Source organism: Salvelinus alpinus, chromosome 2 (genome assembly GCF_045679555.1).
Source record: "Salvelinus alpinus chromosome 2, SLU_Salpinus.1, whole genome shotgun sequence".
Taxonomy (NCBI): Eukaryota; Metazoa; Chordata; class Actinopteri; order Salmoniformes; family Salmonidae; genus Salvelinus; species Salvelinus alpinus.
Genome location: NC_092087.1, coordinates 115741060 through 115758716, shown reverse-complemented (window position 1 = coordinate 115758716; position 17657 = coordinate 115741060). Strand labels below are relative to the sequence as shown.

At 37.9% G+C, this 17657-nt stretch overlaps 1 protein-coding gene across 1 annotated transcript in view; it reads right to left on the bottom strand.

Moving 5' to 3' along the window:
- Positions 1 to 3506: 3506 nt before the first annotated feature.
- LOC139547788 (protein mel-28-like) overlaps positions 3507 to 17657 on the bottom strand; it is a 31251-nt gene continuing 17100 nt past the window's right edge. The window contains exons 6-8 of the mRNA XM_071356861.1: positions 7091 to 7257; positions 5586 to 5834; positions 3507 to 5486 (exon numbers count right to left, since the gene is read on the bottom strand). Of these exons, the coding sequence (XP_071212962.1) occupies positions 5223 to 5486; positions 5586 to 5834; positions 7091 to 7257 (680 nt within the window). The 3' untranslated portion in view covers positions 3507 to 5222. The remainder of the gene's footprint in view (positions 5487 to 5585; positions 5835 to 7090; positions 7258 to 17657) is intronic.

The following is a 17657-nucleotide window of genomic DNA, read 5'->3' as shown; positions in this document are numbered from 1 at the left end:
CAAGCCTAACATTGACCGTGTGGCATTAACCCTTAACAGTTAAAAGATTACAATGACATCTCTCCCCATAGGAATACATTGCCTGCTCCTCTAAATTCAACCTGAAGCCTATGTGGGTTATGAATGTCTTATGAACCTGTCTTCGAAGACAATCCATCAGGCCACTATGAGGTCTACCTGTGTTGATTCTAAGCTTCCTGGACCAACCGGAAGTGGTTAAATTCACCCTAAAAGGTGTCTTGATATACATGACCTGCAATTGTGAAAATCACAGCATTCAACCCTATGTAGATCAGTCAATTCTTAACGTATAGACTTTAAACTCAGGATTCTGTAACAGCATACCCCAATCAAGATATGTGTTTACCTATAGCTTCCTGTGCCAACCGGAAGTGCCTTAAAATGGTGTCATGGGTGCTGTTTAGAAGGGATAAAAGGTCAGAACTTTTCAAAACTTCATATGTGTGATTAGGCAACCCTCATGAACTGTAAATCAGTAATTTCTCTAAACAGATGTCAAAGAAAAGCTCTCTCTCTCTCACTCACACACACACACACACACACACACACACACACACACACACACACACAAAGCAATGATGTAGTGAAAAAGTACGGTGCTTAAAGACACACAGAGCCAACAATGGCATGACCATTATCTCTAGGCCGTGCCGAGTTCAACGAGACGCCCCGCTTGACCGTAGCTCACTTGGTCTGAGCGCAGCGACAGTGACAAGAAGAATTCCCCAAATGACCCTTTGACCTCAATTTCAAGTCTTTTGCTTTTGGGAGACAGAGAGAGAACCGTTAAGGTTAGAAGCACAATTTGACCTCAGGGACGTTCTTAAGGTCCTCCCAATCTGTGCAAGCCTAACCTTGACCTTGTGGCGTTAACCCTTAACAGTGAAAACAGGTTTTTTCATCTCACAGTTTACAATGACATCTCTCCCCATAGGAATACATTGCCTGCTCCTCTAAATTCAACCTGAAGCCTATGTGGGTTATGAATGTCTTATGAATCTGTCTTTGATGACAAAACTCAGGATTCTGTAAAAGCCTACTCCAATGAGGATATGTGTTGACTTTCTAGCTTCCTGTGCCAACCAGAAGTGCCATAATTGGTGTCAAAGGGGCTGTTTCGAAAGGTGTAAAAAGTCAAATATTTTCAAAACTTCTTGTGTGATTAGGCAACCCTCATGAACTGTAAATCAGTCATTTCTCCCAACAGATGTCAAAGAAAAGCTCTCTCTCACACACACACACACACACACACACACACACACACACACACACACACACACACACACACACACACACACACACACACACACACACACACACACACACACACACACACACACACACACAGCAAGGATGGAGTGACAAAGTACGGTGCTTAAAGACACACAGAGCCTGCAATGGCATTCCCATTATCTCTAGGCCGTGCCGAGTTCAACGAGATGCCCCGCTTGACCGTAGCTCGCTCGGTCTGAGCGCAGCGACAGTGACAAGAAGAATTCCCCAAATGACCCTTTGACCTCAATTTCAAGTCTTTTGCTTTTGGGAGACAAAGCGAGAACCGTTAAGGTTAGAAGCACAATTTGACCTCAGGAACGTTCCCAAGGCATGGACAAAAGTGGATTTTCAGCACCAATTAAGGTCTTGCTCGGGAACCGAATGACCTATCGAGCCGAAACTTGGGATTCGCGTTCGCCTCACATTGGCCTAATGTCAGAACTGGACCTGCAGCTAGAACGTAACTACGTGTTATATGTTTTTATTATGGTTTAAATAGAAGGCGCTGTGAATTTTGGGCCTGCTCTGAAATATGTGATAGTTGGCTTCTAAACGAGTTGGAAAAAGTGAGTTTGGAGTCAGATCAGTTTGGTGTTTGAAAATATCTAATTGGCTGATGGTCACTGACTTGCTAGTTGACTTTTGTACATCTGTGGCATTGCGACACAAAACTGCACATTTTAGAGTGGCGTTTTATTGTTCCCAGCACAAGGTGCACCTGTGTAATGATCATGCTGTTTAATCAGCTTCTTGATATACCGCACCTGTCAGGTGGTTGAATTATCTTGGCAAACGAGAAATGCTGAACAAAATTTGAGAGAAAAAAAAGCTTTTTGTTGTGTGTATAAAACAAATTCTGTTATGTTTTATTTCAGCTCATGAAACATGGGACCAACACTGTTGTGTTTATATATTTGCTCAGTATACTTACTAAACATGGAGAGGACAGTTAGGCCTATCGTCAACCAATCCTCTTAAATCCTTCGGGGATAAATTCCAGCTAAACATGGAGAGGACAGTTAGGCCTATAGTCAACCACTCCTCTTAAATCCTTTGGGGCTAAATTCCAGCTAAACATGGACAGGACAGTTAGGCCTATCGTCAACCAATCCTCTTAAATCCTTCGGGGATAAATTCCAGCTAAACATGGAGAGGACAGTTAGGCCTATAGTCAACCAATCCTCTTAAATCCTTTGGGGATAAATTCCAGCTAAACATGGAGAGGACAGTTAGGCCTATCGTCAACCAATCCTCTTAAATCCTTCGGGGCTAAATTCCAGCTAAACTTGGAGAGGATAGTTAGGCCTATAGTCAACCAATCCTCTTAAATCCTTCGGGGCTAAATTCCAGCTAAACTTGGAGAGGATAGTTAGGCCTATAGTCAACCAATCCTCTTAAATCCTTCGTGGGCTAAATTCCAGCTAAACATGGAGAGGACAGTTAGGCCTATCGTCAACCAATCCTCTTAAATCCTTTGGGGATAAATTCCAGCTAAACATGGAGAGGACAGTTAGGCCTATCCTGTTTTAAATCTCACTTCCTGTTTGACATTCCCTGAGATGTGATCTGATGTTATTTCACTCCATCCTGTTTTAAATCTCACTTGAAGTTTGACATTCCCTGAGATGTGATCTGATGTTATTTCACTCCGTCCTGTTTTAAATCTCACTTCCTGTTTGACATTCCCTGAGATGTGATCTGATGTTATTTCACTCCGTCCTGTTTTAAATCTCACTTCCTGTTTGACATTCCCTGAGATGTGATCCTGTTACTTCACTCCATCCTGTTTTAAATCTCACTTCCTGTTTGACATTCCCTGAGATGTGATCTGATGTTACTTCACTCCATCCTGTTTTAAATCTCACTTCCTGTTTGACATTCCCTGAGATGTGATCTGATGTTATTTCACTCCGTCCTGTTTTAAATCTCACTTCCTGTTTGACATTCCCTGAGATGTGATCTGATGTTACTTCACTCCATCCTGTTTTAAATCTCACTTCCTGTTTGACATTCCCTGAGATGTGATCTGATGTTATTTCACTCCGTCCTGTTTTAAATCTCACTTCCTGTTTGACATTCCCTGAGATGTGATCTGATGTTATTTCACTCCATCCTGTTTTAAATCTCACTTCCTGTTTTAAATCTCACTTCCTGTTTTAAATCTCACTTCCTGTTTTAAATTCACAGTCTGAAATGAAAACAACACAGTGGACAACTAGTAACAATATTTTATTTAATAATCTGAACGAGAAATCAGATGAAATGACATTAAAGGACTTTTAATAATGTGTGTGTCTGTGTGTCTGTGTGTGTGTGGTGTGTATACATGTGAGAAAGTCGAACATTCTTCAGAAGACAGCTCCCCTCTTCTATCTGACTGTCAGAGGTCAACCCTCCTCTTCTATCTGACTGTCAGAGGTCAACCCTCCTCTTCTATCTGACTGTCAGAGGTCAACCCTCCTCTTCTATCTGACTGTCAGAGGTCAACCCTCCTCTTCCATCTGACTGTCAGAGGTCAACCCCCCTCTTCCATCTGACTGTCAGAGGTCAACCCCCCTCTTCCATCTGACTGTCAGAGGTCAACCCTCCTCTTCTATCTGACTGTCAGAGGTCAACCCCCCTCTTCTATCTGACTGTCAGAGGTCAACCCCCCTCTTCCATCTGACTGTCAGAGGTCAACCCCCCTCTTCCATCTGACTGTCAGAGGTCAACCCCCCTCTTCCATCTGACTGTCAGAGGTCAACCCCCCTCTTCCATCTGACTGTCAGAGGTCAACCCCCCTCTTCCATCTGACTGTCAGAGGTCAACCCCCCTCTTCCATCTGACTGTCAGAGGTCAACCCCCCTCTTCCATCTGACTGTCAGAGGTCAACCCCCCTCTTCCATCTGACTGTCAGAGGTCAACCCCCCTCTTCCATCTGACTGTCAGAGGTCAACCCCCCTCTTCCATCTGACTGTCAGAGGTCAACCCCCCTCTTCTGACTGTCAGAGGTCAACCCCCCTCTTCTGACTGTCAGAGGTCAACCCCCCTCTTCTGACTGTCAGAGGTCAACCCCCCTCTTCTGACTGTCAGAGGTCAACCCCCCTCTTCTGACTGTCAGAGGTCAACCCCCCTCTTCCACCTGACTGTCAGAGGTCAACCCTCCTCTTCCATCTGACTGTCAGAGGTCAACCCTCCTCTTCTGACTGTCAGAGGTCAACCCTCCTCTTCCACCTGACTGTCAGAGGTCAACCCTCCTCTTCCACCTGACTGTCAGAGGTCAACCCTCCTCTTCCATCTGACTGTCAGAGGTCAACCCTCTTCTTCCATCTGACTGTCAGAGGTCAACCCTCTTCTATCTGACTGTCAGAGGTCAACCCTCTTCTATCTGACTGTCAGAGGTCAACCCTCTTCTATCTGACTGTCAGAGGTCAACCCTCCTCTTCCATCTGACTGTCAGAGGTCAACCCTCCTCTTCCATCTGACTGTCAGAGGTCAACCCTCCTCTTCTATCTGACTGTCAGAGGTCAACCCTCCTCTTCTATCTGACTGTCAGAGGTCAACCCCCCTCTTCTATCTGACTGTCAGAGGTCAACCCTCCTCTTCTATCTGACTGTCAGAGGTCAACCCTCCTCTTCCATCTGACTGTCAGAGGTCAACCCTCCTCTTCCATCTGACTGTCAGAGGTCAACCCTCCTCTTCCATCTGACTGTCAGAGGTCAACCCTCCTCTTCCATCTGACTGTCAGAGGTCAACCCTCCTCTTCCATCTGACTGTCAGAGGTCAACCCTCCAGCGTGACAAAGTGGGAGGCGAGCGGCGACATACTCCTCAGTTTGAGGAGACCCCCCCCATGCCTGAGTATCAATCTGTTTGTTCTTCAGTGTTAAACGGTGTACGAGTGCATCTTTGTAATCTAATGCGTTGTCTCTGAATGATCTTATTTTACTAGAGTTTGTCCGGCCGTCCGTTCCTGCTCCTCCCCGGCGGACGTGTCAGACTCCTGGTACTCCTCGGTCTCTTCCTCTTTCGTCTTCCGCCTTCTTTCTCTGGAGGGTTGGTATCTTCTCCCTTCAACGCCGTCTCAAGGAAGGCGCTGGTCTCACCGGCTTCGGAAGGATTCGTAGCGTAACGTTTGTCTTCCATCTGGCTGTCGTGGCACATGAAGTCGGCCAACATTTCCCCGTCGGCATTCGAGAGAACGTTTTTAACCTGTAAAGAACACAAACAAAGAGACACACAGATAAAATATGATGTCATTGATGGTTTTTCAAATCTTTTATTTATATTTCCCCCCCCCATCTGACTGACGTGACTGACGACGGAAGTCCGCAGATCAGTGAAGGAAGGGCTGTCAGGCAGGCCCATCTCCTTCCACGCCTCCCTCAGGTAGACGGGCAGGTTCTTGATCTCAGTGTTGGTGGAATTGAAAAAGAAGAACTGGTCTTTCTTTCCACCCGGGAGGTAGCGCTTGACTTTCAGGAAGTCTGTAAACCAAGAGTACTCCTCTTTATCCAGCGACATCTGGATCGTGGTTTGCATTTGTTTTGCGTTTCCCACCTATTAGAAAAGGGACAACAAAACAACAAACAGATATTAACGCTTAGGTGCCTGCAAGTCGTTTCCAAAACCAACCAATCACGTTCAGGTGTACGGTTATAGACTTACGTTGATCAGATAGGCCCCAGACAGGCCCCACTGGGCCACGTTCAGGTGTACGGTTGGTTATAGACTTACGTTGATCAGATAGGCCCCAGACAGGCCCCACTGGGCCACGTTCAGGTGTACGGTTGGTTATAGATTTACGTTGATCAGATAGGACCCAGACAGGCCCCACTGGGCCACGTTCAGGTGTACGGTTGGTTATAGACTTACGTTGATCAGATAGGACCCAGACTTACGTTGATCAGATAGGACCCAGAAAGGCCCCACTGGGCCTCGTTCAGGTGTATGGTTATAGACTTACGTTGATCAGATAGGCCCCAGACAGGCCCCACTGGGCCACGTTCAGGTGTATGGTTATAGACTTACGTTGATCAGATAGGCCCCAGACAGGCCGTACTGGGCCACGTTCAGGTGTATGGTTATAGACTTACGTTGATCAGATAGGACCCAGACAGGCCCCACTGGGCCACGTTCAGGTGTATGGTTATAGACTTACGTTGATCAGATAGGACCCAGACAGGCCCCACTGGGCCACGTTCAGGTGTACGGTTGGTTATAGACTTACGTTGATCAGATAGGACCCAGACAGGCCCCACTGGGCCACGTTCAGGTGTATGGTTATAGACTTACGTTGATCAGATAGGCCCCACTGGACCACGTTCAGGTGTATGGTTATAGACTTACGTTGATCAGATAGGACCCAGACAGGCCCCACTGGGCCACGTTCAGGTGTACGGTTGGTTATAGACTTACGTTGATCAGATAGGCCCCAGACAGGCCCCACTGGGCCACGTTCAGGTGTATGGTTATAGACTTACGTTGATCAGATAGGACCCAGACAGGCCCCACTGGGCCACGTTCAGGTGTATGGTTATAGACTTACGTTGATCAGATAGGCCCCAGACAGGCCCCACTGGGCCACGTTCAGGTGTACGGTTGGTTATAGACTTACGTTGATCAGATAGGCCCCAGACAGGCCCCACTGGGCCACGTTCAGGTGTACGGTTGGTTATAGACTTACGTTGATCAGATAGGACCCAGACAGGCCCCACTGGGCCACGTTCAGGTGTATGGTTATAGACTTACGTTGATCAGATAGGCCCCAGACAGGCCCCACTGGGCCACGTTCAGGTGTATGGTTATAGACTTACGTTGATCAGATAGGCCCCAGACAGGCTCCACTGGACCTCCTCCACCTCCTTCACCATCATGTTTCTATAAAGGCCCGGGCTGTGGCCGTACATGGAGGTAAAATAGGCACACAGGAATCCGTAAAACCGGTTCTGGTTCGTCTGTGTCTTTGTTTCTTCCAAGGTTTCTGTGGGAACAGAAATAAAAACAGGACAGCTTCCATAATGTCCTGTAGACATCTATAATAATAACAGACAGCTTCTATAATGTCCTGTAAACATCTATAATAATAACAGACAGCTTCCATAATGTCCTGTAGACATCTATAATAATAACAGACAGCTTCCATAATGTCCTGTAAACATCTATAATAATAACAGACAGCTTCCATAATGTCCTGTAGACATCTATAATAATAACAGACAGCTTCCATAATGTCCTGTAGACATCTATAATAATAACAGACAGCTTCTATAATGTCCTGTAAACATCTATAATAATAACAGACAGCTTCCATAATGTCCTGTAGACATCTATAATAATAACAGACAGCTTCTATAATGTCCTGTAAACATCTATAATAATAACAGACAGCTTCTATAATGTCCTGTAAACATCTATAATAATAACAGACAGCTTCCATAATGTCCTGTAGACATCTATAATAATAACAGACAGCTTCCATAATGTCCTGTAGACATCTATAATAATAACAGACAGCTTCCATAATGTCCTGTAAACATCTATAATAACAACAGACAGCTTCCATAATGTCCTGTAGACATCTATAATAATAACAGACAGCTTCCATAATGTCCTGTAGACATCTATAATAATAACAGACAGCTTCCATAATGTCCTGTAAACATCTATAATAATAACAGACAGCTTCCATAATGTCCTGTAGACATCTATAATAATAACAGACAGCTTCCATAATGTCCTGTAGACATCTATAATAATAACAGACAGCTTCTATAATGTCCTGTAGACATCTATAATAATAACAGACAGCTTCCATAATGTCCTGTAAACATCTATAATAATAACAGACAGCTTCTATAATGTCCTGTAAACATCTATAATAATAACAGACAGTTTCCATAATGTCCTGTAGACATCTATAATAATAACAGACAGCTTCCATAATGTCCTGTAGACATCTATAATAATAACAGACAGCTTCTATAATGTCCTACATCTATAATAATAACAGACAGCTTCCATAATGTCCTGTAAACATCTATAATAACAACAGACAGCTTCCATAATGTCCTGTAAACATCTATAATAATAACAGACAGCTTCCATAATGTCCTGTAAACATCTATAATAACAACAGACAGTTTCCATAATGTCCTGTAGACATCTATAATAATAACAGACAGCTTCCATAATGTCCTGTAAACATCTATAATAATAACAGACAGCTTCCATAATGTCCTGTTGACATCTATAATAATAACAGACAGCTTCCATAATGTCCTGTAGACATCTATAATAATAACAGACAGCTTCTATAATGTCCTACATCTATAATAATAACAGACAGCTTCCATAATGTCCTGTAAACATCTATAATAACAGACAGCTTCCATAATGTCCTGTAGACATCTATAATAATAACAGACAGCTTCCATAATGTCCTGTAGACATCTATAATAATAACAGACAGCTTCCATAATGTCCTGTAAACATCTATAATAATAACAGACAGTTTCCATAATGTCCTGTAAACATCTATAATAACAACAGACAGCTTCCATAATGTCCTGTAAACATCTATAATAATAACAGACAGTTTCCATAATGTCCTGTAAACATCTATAATAATAACAGACAGCTTCTATAATGTCCTGTAGACATCTATAATAATAACAGACAGCTTCTATAATGTCCTGTAGACATCTATAATAATAACAGACAGCTTCTATAATGTCCTGTAGACATCTATAATAATAACAGACAGCTTCCATAATGTCCTGTAAACATCTATAATAACAACAGACAGCTTCCATAATGTCCTGTAGACATCTATAATAACAACAGACAGCTTCCATAATGTCCTGTAAACATCTATAATAATAACAGACAGCTTCCATAATGTCCTGTAAACATCTATACTAATAACAGACAGTTTCCATAATGTCCTGTAAACATCTATAATAATAACAGACAGCTTCTATAATGTCCTGTAGACATCTATAATAATAACAGACAGCTTCCATAATGTCCTGTAGACATCTATAATAATAACAGACAGCTTCCATAATGTCCTGTAAACATCTATAATAATAACAGACAGCTTCTATAATGTCCTGTAAACGTCTATAATAATAACAGACAGCTTCTATAATGTCCTGTAAACATCTATAATAATAACAGACAGCTTCCATAATGTCCTGTAAACATCTATAATAATAACAGACAGCTTCCATAATGTCCTGTAGACATCTATAATAATAACAACAGACAGCTTCTATAATGTCCTGTAAACATCTATAATAATAACAGACAGCTTCTATAATGTCCTGTAGACATCTATAATAATAACAGACAGCTTCCATAATGTCCTGTAAACATCTATAATAATAACAGACAGCTTCCATAATGTCCTGTAGACATCTATAATAATAACAGACAGCTCCCATAATGTCCTGTAAACATCTATAATAATAACAACAGACAGCTTCCATAATGTCCTGCAAACATCTATAATAACAACAGACAGTTTCTATAATGTCCTGTAAACATCTATAATAATAACAGACAGCTTCCATAATGTCCTGTAAACATCTATACTAATAACAGACAGCTTCTATAATGTCCTGTAAACATCTATAATAATAACAGACAGTTTCCATAATGTCCTGTAGACATCTATAATAATAACAGACAGCTTCCATAATGTCCTGTAGACATCTATAATAATAACAGACAGCTTCTATAATGTCCTACATCTATAATAATAACAGACAGCTTCCATAATGTCCTGTAAACATCTATAATAACAACAGACAGCTTCCATAATGTCCTGTAAACATCTATAATAATAACAGACAGCTTCCATAATGTCCTGTAAACATCTATAATAATAACAGACAGCTTCCATAATGTCCTGTAAACATCTATAATAACAACAGACAGCTTCCATAATGTCCTGTAGACATCTATAATAATAACAGACAGCTTCTATAATGTCCTACATCTATAATAATAACAGACAGCTTCCATAATGTCCTGTAAACATCTATAATAATAACAGACAGCTTCCATAATGTCCTGTAAACATCTATAATAATAACAGACAGTTTCCATAATGTCCTGTAGACATCTATAATAATAACAGACAGCTTCCATAATGTCCTGTAAACATCTATAATAACAGACAGCTTCCATAATGTCCTGTAGACATCTATAATAATAACAGACAGCTTCCATAATGTCCTGTAGACATCTATAATAATAACAGACAGCTTCCATAATGTCCTGTAAACATCTATAATAATAACAGACAGTTTCCATAATGTCCTGTAGACATCTATAATAACAACAGACAGCTTCTATAATGTCCTGTAAACATCTATAATAATAACAGACAGCTTCCATAATGTCCTGTAAACATCTATAATAATAACAGACAGCTTCTATAATGTCCTGTAGACATCTATAATAATAACAGACAGCTTCCATAATGTCCTGTAGACATCTATAATAATAACAGACAGCTTCCATAATGTCCTGTAAACATCTATAATAACAACAGACAGCTTCCATAATGTCCTGTAGACATCTATAATAATAACAGACAGCTTCTATAATGTCCTACATCTATAATAATAACAGACAGCTTCCATAATGTCCTGTAAACATCTATAATAATAACAGACAGCTTCTATAATGTCCTGTAAACATCTATAATAACAACAGACAGCTTCCATAATGTCCTGTAAACATCTATAATAATAACAGACAGCTTCTATAATGTCCTACATCTATAATAATAACAGACAGCTTCCATAATGTCCTGTAAACATCTATAATAATAACAGACAGCTTCCATAATGTCCTGTAAACATCTATAATAATAACAGACAGCTTCCATAATGTCCTGTAAACATCTATAATAATAACAGACAGCTTCCATAATGTCCTGTAGACATCTATAATAATAACAGACAGCTTCTATAATGTCCTGTAAACATCTATAATAATAACAGACAGCTTCTATAATGTCCTGTAAACATCTATAATAATAACAGACAGCTTCCATAATGTCCTGTAGACATCTATAATAACAACAGACAGCTTCCATAATGTCCTGTAAACATCTATAATAATAACAGACAGCTTCCATAATGTCCTGTAAACATCTATACTAATAACAGACAGCTTCCATAATGTCCTGTAGACATCTATAATAACAACAGACAGCTTCCATAATGTCCTGTAGACATCTATAATAATAACAGACAGCTTCCATAATGTCCTGTAAACATCTATAATAATAAAAGACAGCTTCTATAATGTCCTGTAAACATCTATAATAATAACAGACAGCTTCCATAATGTCCTGTAGACATCTATAATAATAACAGACAGCTTCCATAATGTCCTGTAGACATCTATAATAATAACAGACAGTTTCCATAATGTCCTGTAAACATCTATAATAATAACAGACAGCTTCTATAATGTCCTGTAGACATCTATAATAATAACAGACAGCTTCCATAATGTCCTGTAGACATCTATAATAATAACAGACAGCTTCCATAATGTCCTGTAGACATCTATAATAATAACAGACAGCTTCCATAATGTCCTGTAGACATCTATAATAATAACAGACAGCTTCCATAATGTCCTGTAGACATCTATAATAATAACAGACAGCTTCCATAATGTCCTGTAGACATCTATAATAATAACAGACAGCTTCCATAATGTCCTGTAGACATCTATAATAATAACAGACAGCTTCCATAATGTCCTGTAAACATCTATAATAATAACAGACAGCTTCTATAATGTCCTACATCTATAATAATAACAGACAGCTTCCATAATGTCCTGTAGACATCTATAATAATAACAGACAGCTTCTATAATGTCCTGTAAACATCTATAATAATAACAGACAGCTTCCATAATGTCCTGTAAACATCTATAATAATAACAGACAGCTTCTATAATGTCCTACATCTATAATAATAACAGACAGCTTCTATAATGTCCTGTAAACATCTATAATACTAACAGACAGCTTCCATAATGTCCTGTAAACATCTATAATAATAACAGACAGCTTCTATAATGTCCTGTAGACATCTATAATAATAACAGACAGCTTCCATAATGTCCTGTAAACATCTATAATAACAACAGACAGCTTCCATAATGTCCTGTAAACATCTATAATAATAACAGACAGCTTCCATAATGTCCTGTAGACATCTATAATAATAACAGACAGCTTCTATAATGTCCTGTAAACATCTATAATAATAACAGACAGCTTCCATAATGTCCTGTAGACATCTATAATAATAACAGACAGCTTCCATAATGTCCTGTAAACATCTATAATAATAACAGACAGCTTCCATAATGTCCTGTAGACATCTATAATAATAACAGACAGCTTCCATAATGTCCTGTAGACATCTATAATAATAACAGACAGCTTCTATAATGTCCTGTAAACATCTATAATAATAACAGACAGCTTCCATAATGTCCTGTAGACATCTATAATAATAACAGACAGCTTCTATAATGTCCTGTAAACATCTATAATAATAACAGACAGCTTCTATAATGTCCTGTAAACATCTATAATAATAACAGACAGCTTCCATAATGTCCTGTAGACATCTATAATAATAACAGACAGCTTCCATAATGTCCTGTAGACATCTATAATAATAACAGACAGCTTCCATAATGTCCTGTAAACATCTATAATAACAACAGACAGCTTCCATAATGTCCTGTAGACATCTATAATAATAACAGACAGCTTCCATAATGTCCTGTAGACATCTATAATAATAACAGACAGCTTCCATAATGTCCTGTAAACATCTATAATAATAACAGACAGCTTCCATAATGTCCTGTAGACATCTATAATAATAACAGACAGCTTCCATAATGTCCTGTAGACATCTATAATAATAACAGACAGCTTCTATAATGTCCTGTAGACATCTATAATAATAACAGACAGCTTCCATAATGTCCTGTAAACATCTATAATAATAACAGACAGCTTCTATAATGTCCTGTAAACATCTATAATAATAACAGACAGTTTCCATAATGTCCTGTAGACATCTATAATAATAACAGACAGCTTCCATAATGTCCTGTAGACATCTATAATAATAACAGACAGCTTCTATAATGTCCTACATCTATAATAATAACAGACAGCTTCCATAATGTCCTGTAAACATCTATAATAACAACAGACAGCTTCCATAATGTCCTGTAAACATCTATAATAATAACAGACAGCTTCCATAATGTCCTGTAAACATCTATAATAACAACAGACAGTTTCCATAATGTCCTGTAGACATCTATAATAATAACAGACAGCTTCCATAATGTCCTGTAAACATCTATAATAATAACAGACAGCTTCCATAATGTCCTGTTGACATCTATAATAATAACAGACAGCTTCCATAATGTCCTGTAGACATCTATAATAATAACAGACAGCTTCTATAATGTCCTACATCTATAATAATAACAGACAGCTTCCATAATGTCCTGTAAACATCTATAATAACAGACAGCTTCCATAATGTCCTGTAGACATCTATAATAATAACAGACAGCTTCCATAATGTCCTGTAGACATCTATAATAATAACAGACAGCTTCCATAATGTCCTGTAAACATCTATAATAATAACAGACAGTTTCCATAATGTCCTGTAAACATCTATAATAACAACAGACAGCTTCCATAATGTCCTGTAAACATCTATAATAATAACAGACAGTTTCCATAATGTCCTGTAAACATCTATAATAACAACAGACAGCTTCCATAATGTCCTGTAGACATCTATAATAACAACAGACAGCTTCCATAATGTCCTGTAAACATCTATAATAATAACAGACAGCTTCCATAATGTCCTGTAAACATCTATACTAATAACAGACAGTTTCCATAATGTCCTGTAAACATCTATAATAATAACAGACAGCTTCTATAATGTCCTGTAGACATCTATAATAATAACAGACAGCTTCCATAATGTCCTGTAGACATCTATAATAATAACAGACAGCTTCCATAATGTCCTGTAAACATCTATAATAATAACAGACAGCTTCTATAATGTCCTGTAAACGTCTATAATAATAACAGACAGCTTCTATAATGTCCTGTAAACATCTATAATAATAACAGACAGCTTCCATAATGTCCTGTAAACATCTATAATAATAACAGACAGCTTCCATAATGTCCTGTAGACATCTATAATAATAACAACAGACAGCTTCTATAATGTCCTGTAAACATCTATAATAATAACAGACAGCTTCTATAATGTCCTGTAGACATCTATAATAATAACAGACAGCTTCCATAATGTCCTGTAAACATCTATAATAATAACAGACAGCTTCCATAATGTCCTGTAGACATCTATAATAATAACAGACAGCTCCCATAATGTCCTGTAAACATCTATAATAATAACAACAGACAGCTTCCATAATGTCCTGCAAACATCTATAATAACAACAGACAGTTTCTATAATGTCCTGTAAACATCTATAATAATAACAGACAGCTTCCATAATGTCCTGTAAACATCTATACTAATAACAGACAGCTTCTATAATGTCCTGTAAACATCTATAATAATAACAGACAGTTTCCATAATGTCCTGTAGACATCTATAATAATAACAGACAGCTTCCATAATGTCCTGTAGACATCTATAATAATAACAGACAGCTTCTATAATGTCCTACATCTATAATAATAACAGACAGCTTCCATAATGTCCTGTAAACATCTATAATAACAACAGACAGCTTCCATAATGTCCTGTAAACATCTATAATAATAACAGACAGCTTCCATAATGTCCTGTAAACATCTATAATAATAACAGACAGTTTCCATAATGTCCTGTAAACATCTATAATAATAACAGACAGCTTCCATAATGTCCTGTAAACATCTATAATAACAACAGACAGCTTCCATAATGTCCTGTAGACATCTATAATAATAACAGACAGCTTCTATAATGTCCTACATCTATAATAATAACAGACAGCTTCCATAATGTCCTGTAAACATCTATAATAATAACAGACAGCTTCCATAATGTCCTGTAAACATCTATAATAATAACAGACAGTTTCCATAATGTCCTGTAGACATCTATAATAATAACAGACAGCTTCCATAATGTCCTGTAAACATCTATAATAACAGACAGCTTCCATAATGTCCTGTAGACATCTATAATAATAACAGACAGCTTCCATAATGTCCTGTAGACATCTATAATAATAACAGACAGCTTCCATAATGTCCTGTAAACATCTATAATAATAACAGACAGTTTCCATAATGTCCTGTAGACATCTATAATAACAACAGACAGCTTCTATAATGTCCTGTAAACATCTATAATAATAACAGACAGCTTCCATAATGTCCTGTAAACATCTATAATAATAACAGACAGCTTCTATAATGTCCTGTAGACATCTATAATAATAACAGACAGCTTCCATAATGTCCTGTAGACATCTATAATAATAACAGACAGCTTCCATAATGTCCTGTAAACATCTATAATAACAACAGACAGCTTCCATAATGTCCTGTAGACATCTATAATAATAACAGACAGCTTCTATAATGTCCTACATCTATAATAATAACAGACAGCTTCCATAATGTCCTGTAAACATCTATAATAATAACAGACAGCTTCTATAATGTCCTGTAAACATCTATAATAACAACAGACAGCTTCCATAATGTCCTGTAAACATCTATAATAATAACAGACAGCTTCTATAATGTCCTACATCTATAATAATAACAGACAGCTTCCATAATGTCCTGTAAACATCTATAATAATAACAGACAGCTTCCATAATGTCCTGTAAACATCTATAATAATAACAGACAGCTTCCATAATGTCCTGTAAACATCTATAATAATAACAGACAGCTTCCATAATGTCCTGTAGACATCTATAATAATAACAGACAGCTTCTATAATGTCCTGTAAACATCTATAATAATAACAGACAGCTTCTATAATGTCCTGTAAACATCTATAATAATAACAGACAGCTTCCATAATGTCCTGTAGACATCTATAATAACAACAGACAGCTTCCATAATGTCCTGTAAACATCTATAATAATAACAGACAGCTTCCATAATGTCCTGTAAACATCTATACTAATAACAGACAGCTTCCATAATGTCCTGTAGACATCTATAATAACAACAGACAGCTTCCATAATGTCCTGTAGACATCTATAATAATAACAGACAGCTTCCATAATGTCCTGTAAACATCTATAATAATAACAGACAGCTTCTATAATGTCCTGTAAACATCTATAATAATAACAGACAGCTTCCATAATGTCCTGTAGACATCTATAATAATAACAGACAGCTTCCATAATGTCCTGTAGACATCTATAATAATAACAGACAGTTTCCATAATGTCCTGTAAACATCTATAATAATAACAGACAGCTTCTATAATGTCCTGTAGACATCTATAATAATAACAGACAGCTTCCATAATGTCCTGTAGACATCTATAATAATAACAGACAGCTTCCATAATGTCCTGTAGACATCTATAATAATAACAGACAGCTTCCATAATGTCCTGTAGACATCTATAATAATAACAGACAGCTTCCATAATGTCCTGTAGACATCTATAATAATAACAGACAGCTTCCATAATGTCCTGTAGACATCTATAATAATAACAGACAGCTTCCATAATGTCCTGTAGACATCTATAATAATAACAGACAGCTTCCATAATGTCCTGTAAACATCTATAATAATAACAGACAGCTTCTATAATGTCCTACATCTATAATAATAACAGACAGCTTCCATAATGTCCTGTAGACATCTATAATAATAACAGACAGCTTCTATAATGTCCTGTAAACATCTATAATAATAACAGACAGCTTCCATAATGTCCTGTAAACATCTATAATAATAACAGACAGCTTCTATAATGTCCTACATCTATAATAATAACAGACAGCTTCTATAATGTCCTGTAAACATCTATAATACTAACAGACAGCTTCCATAATGTCCTGTAAACATCTATAATAATAACAGACAGCTTCTATAATGTCCTGTAGACATCTATAATAATAACAGACAGCTTCCATAATGTCCTGTAAACATCTATAATAACAACAGACAGCTTCCATAATGTCCTGTAAACATCTATAATAACAACAGACAGCTTCCATAATGTCCTGTAGACATCTATAATAACAACAGACAGCTTCCATAATGTCCTGTAA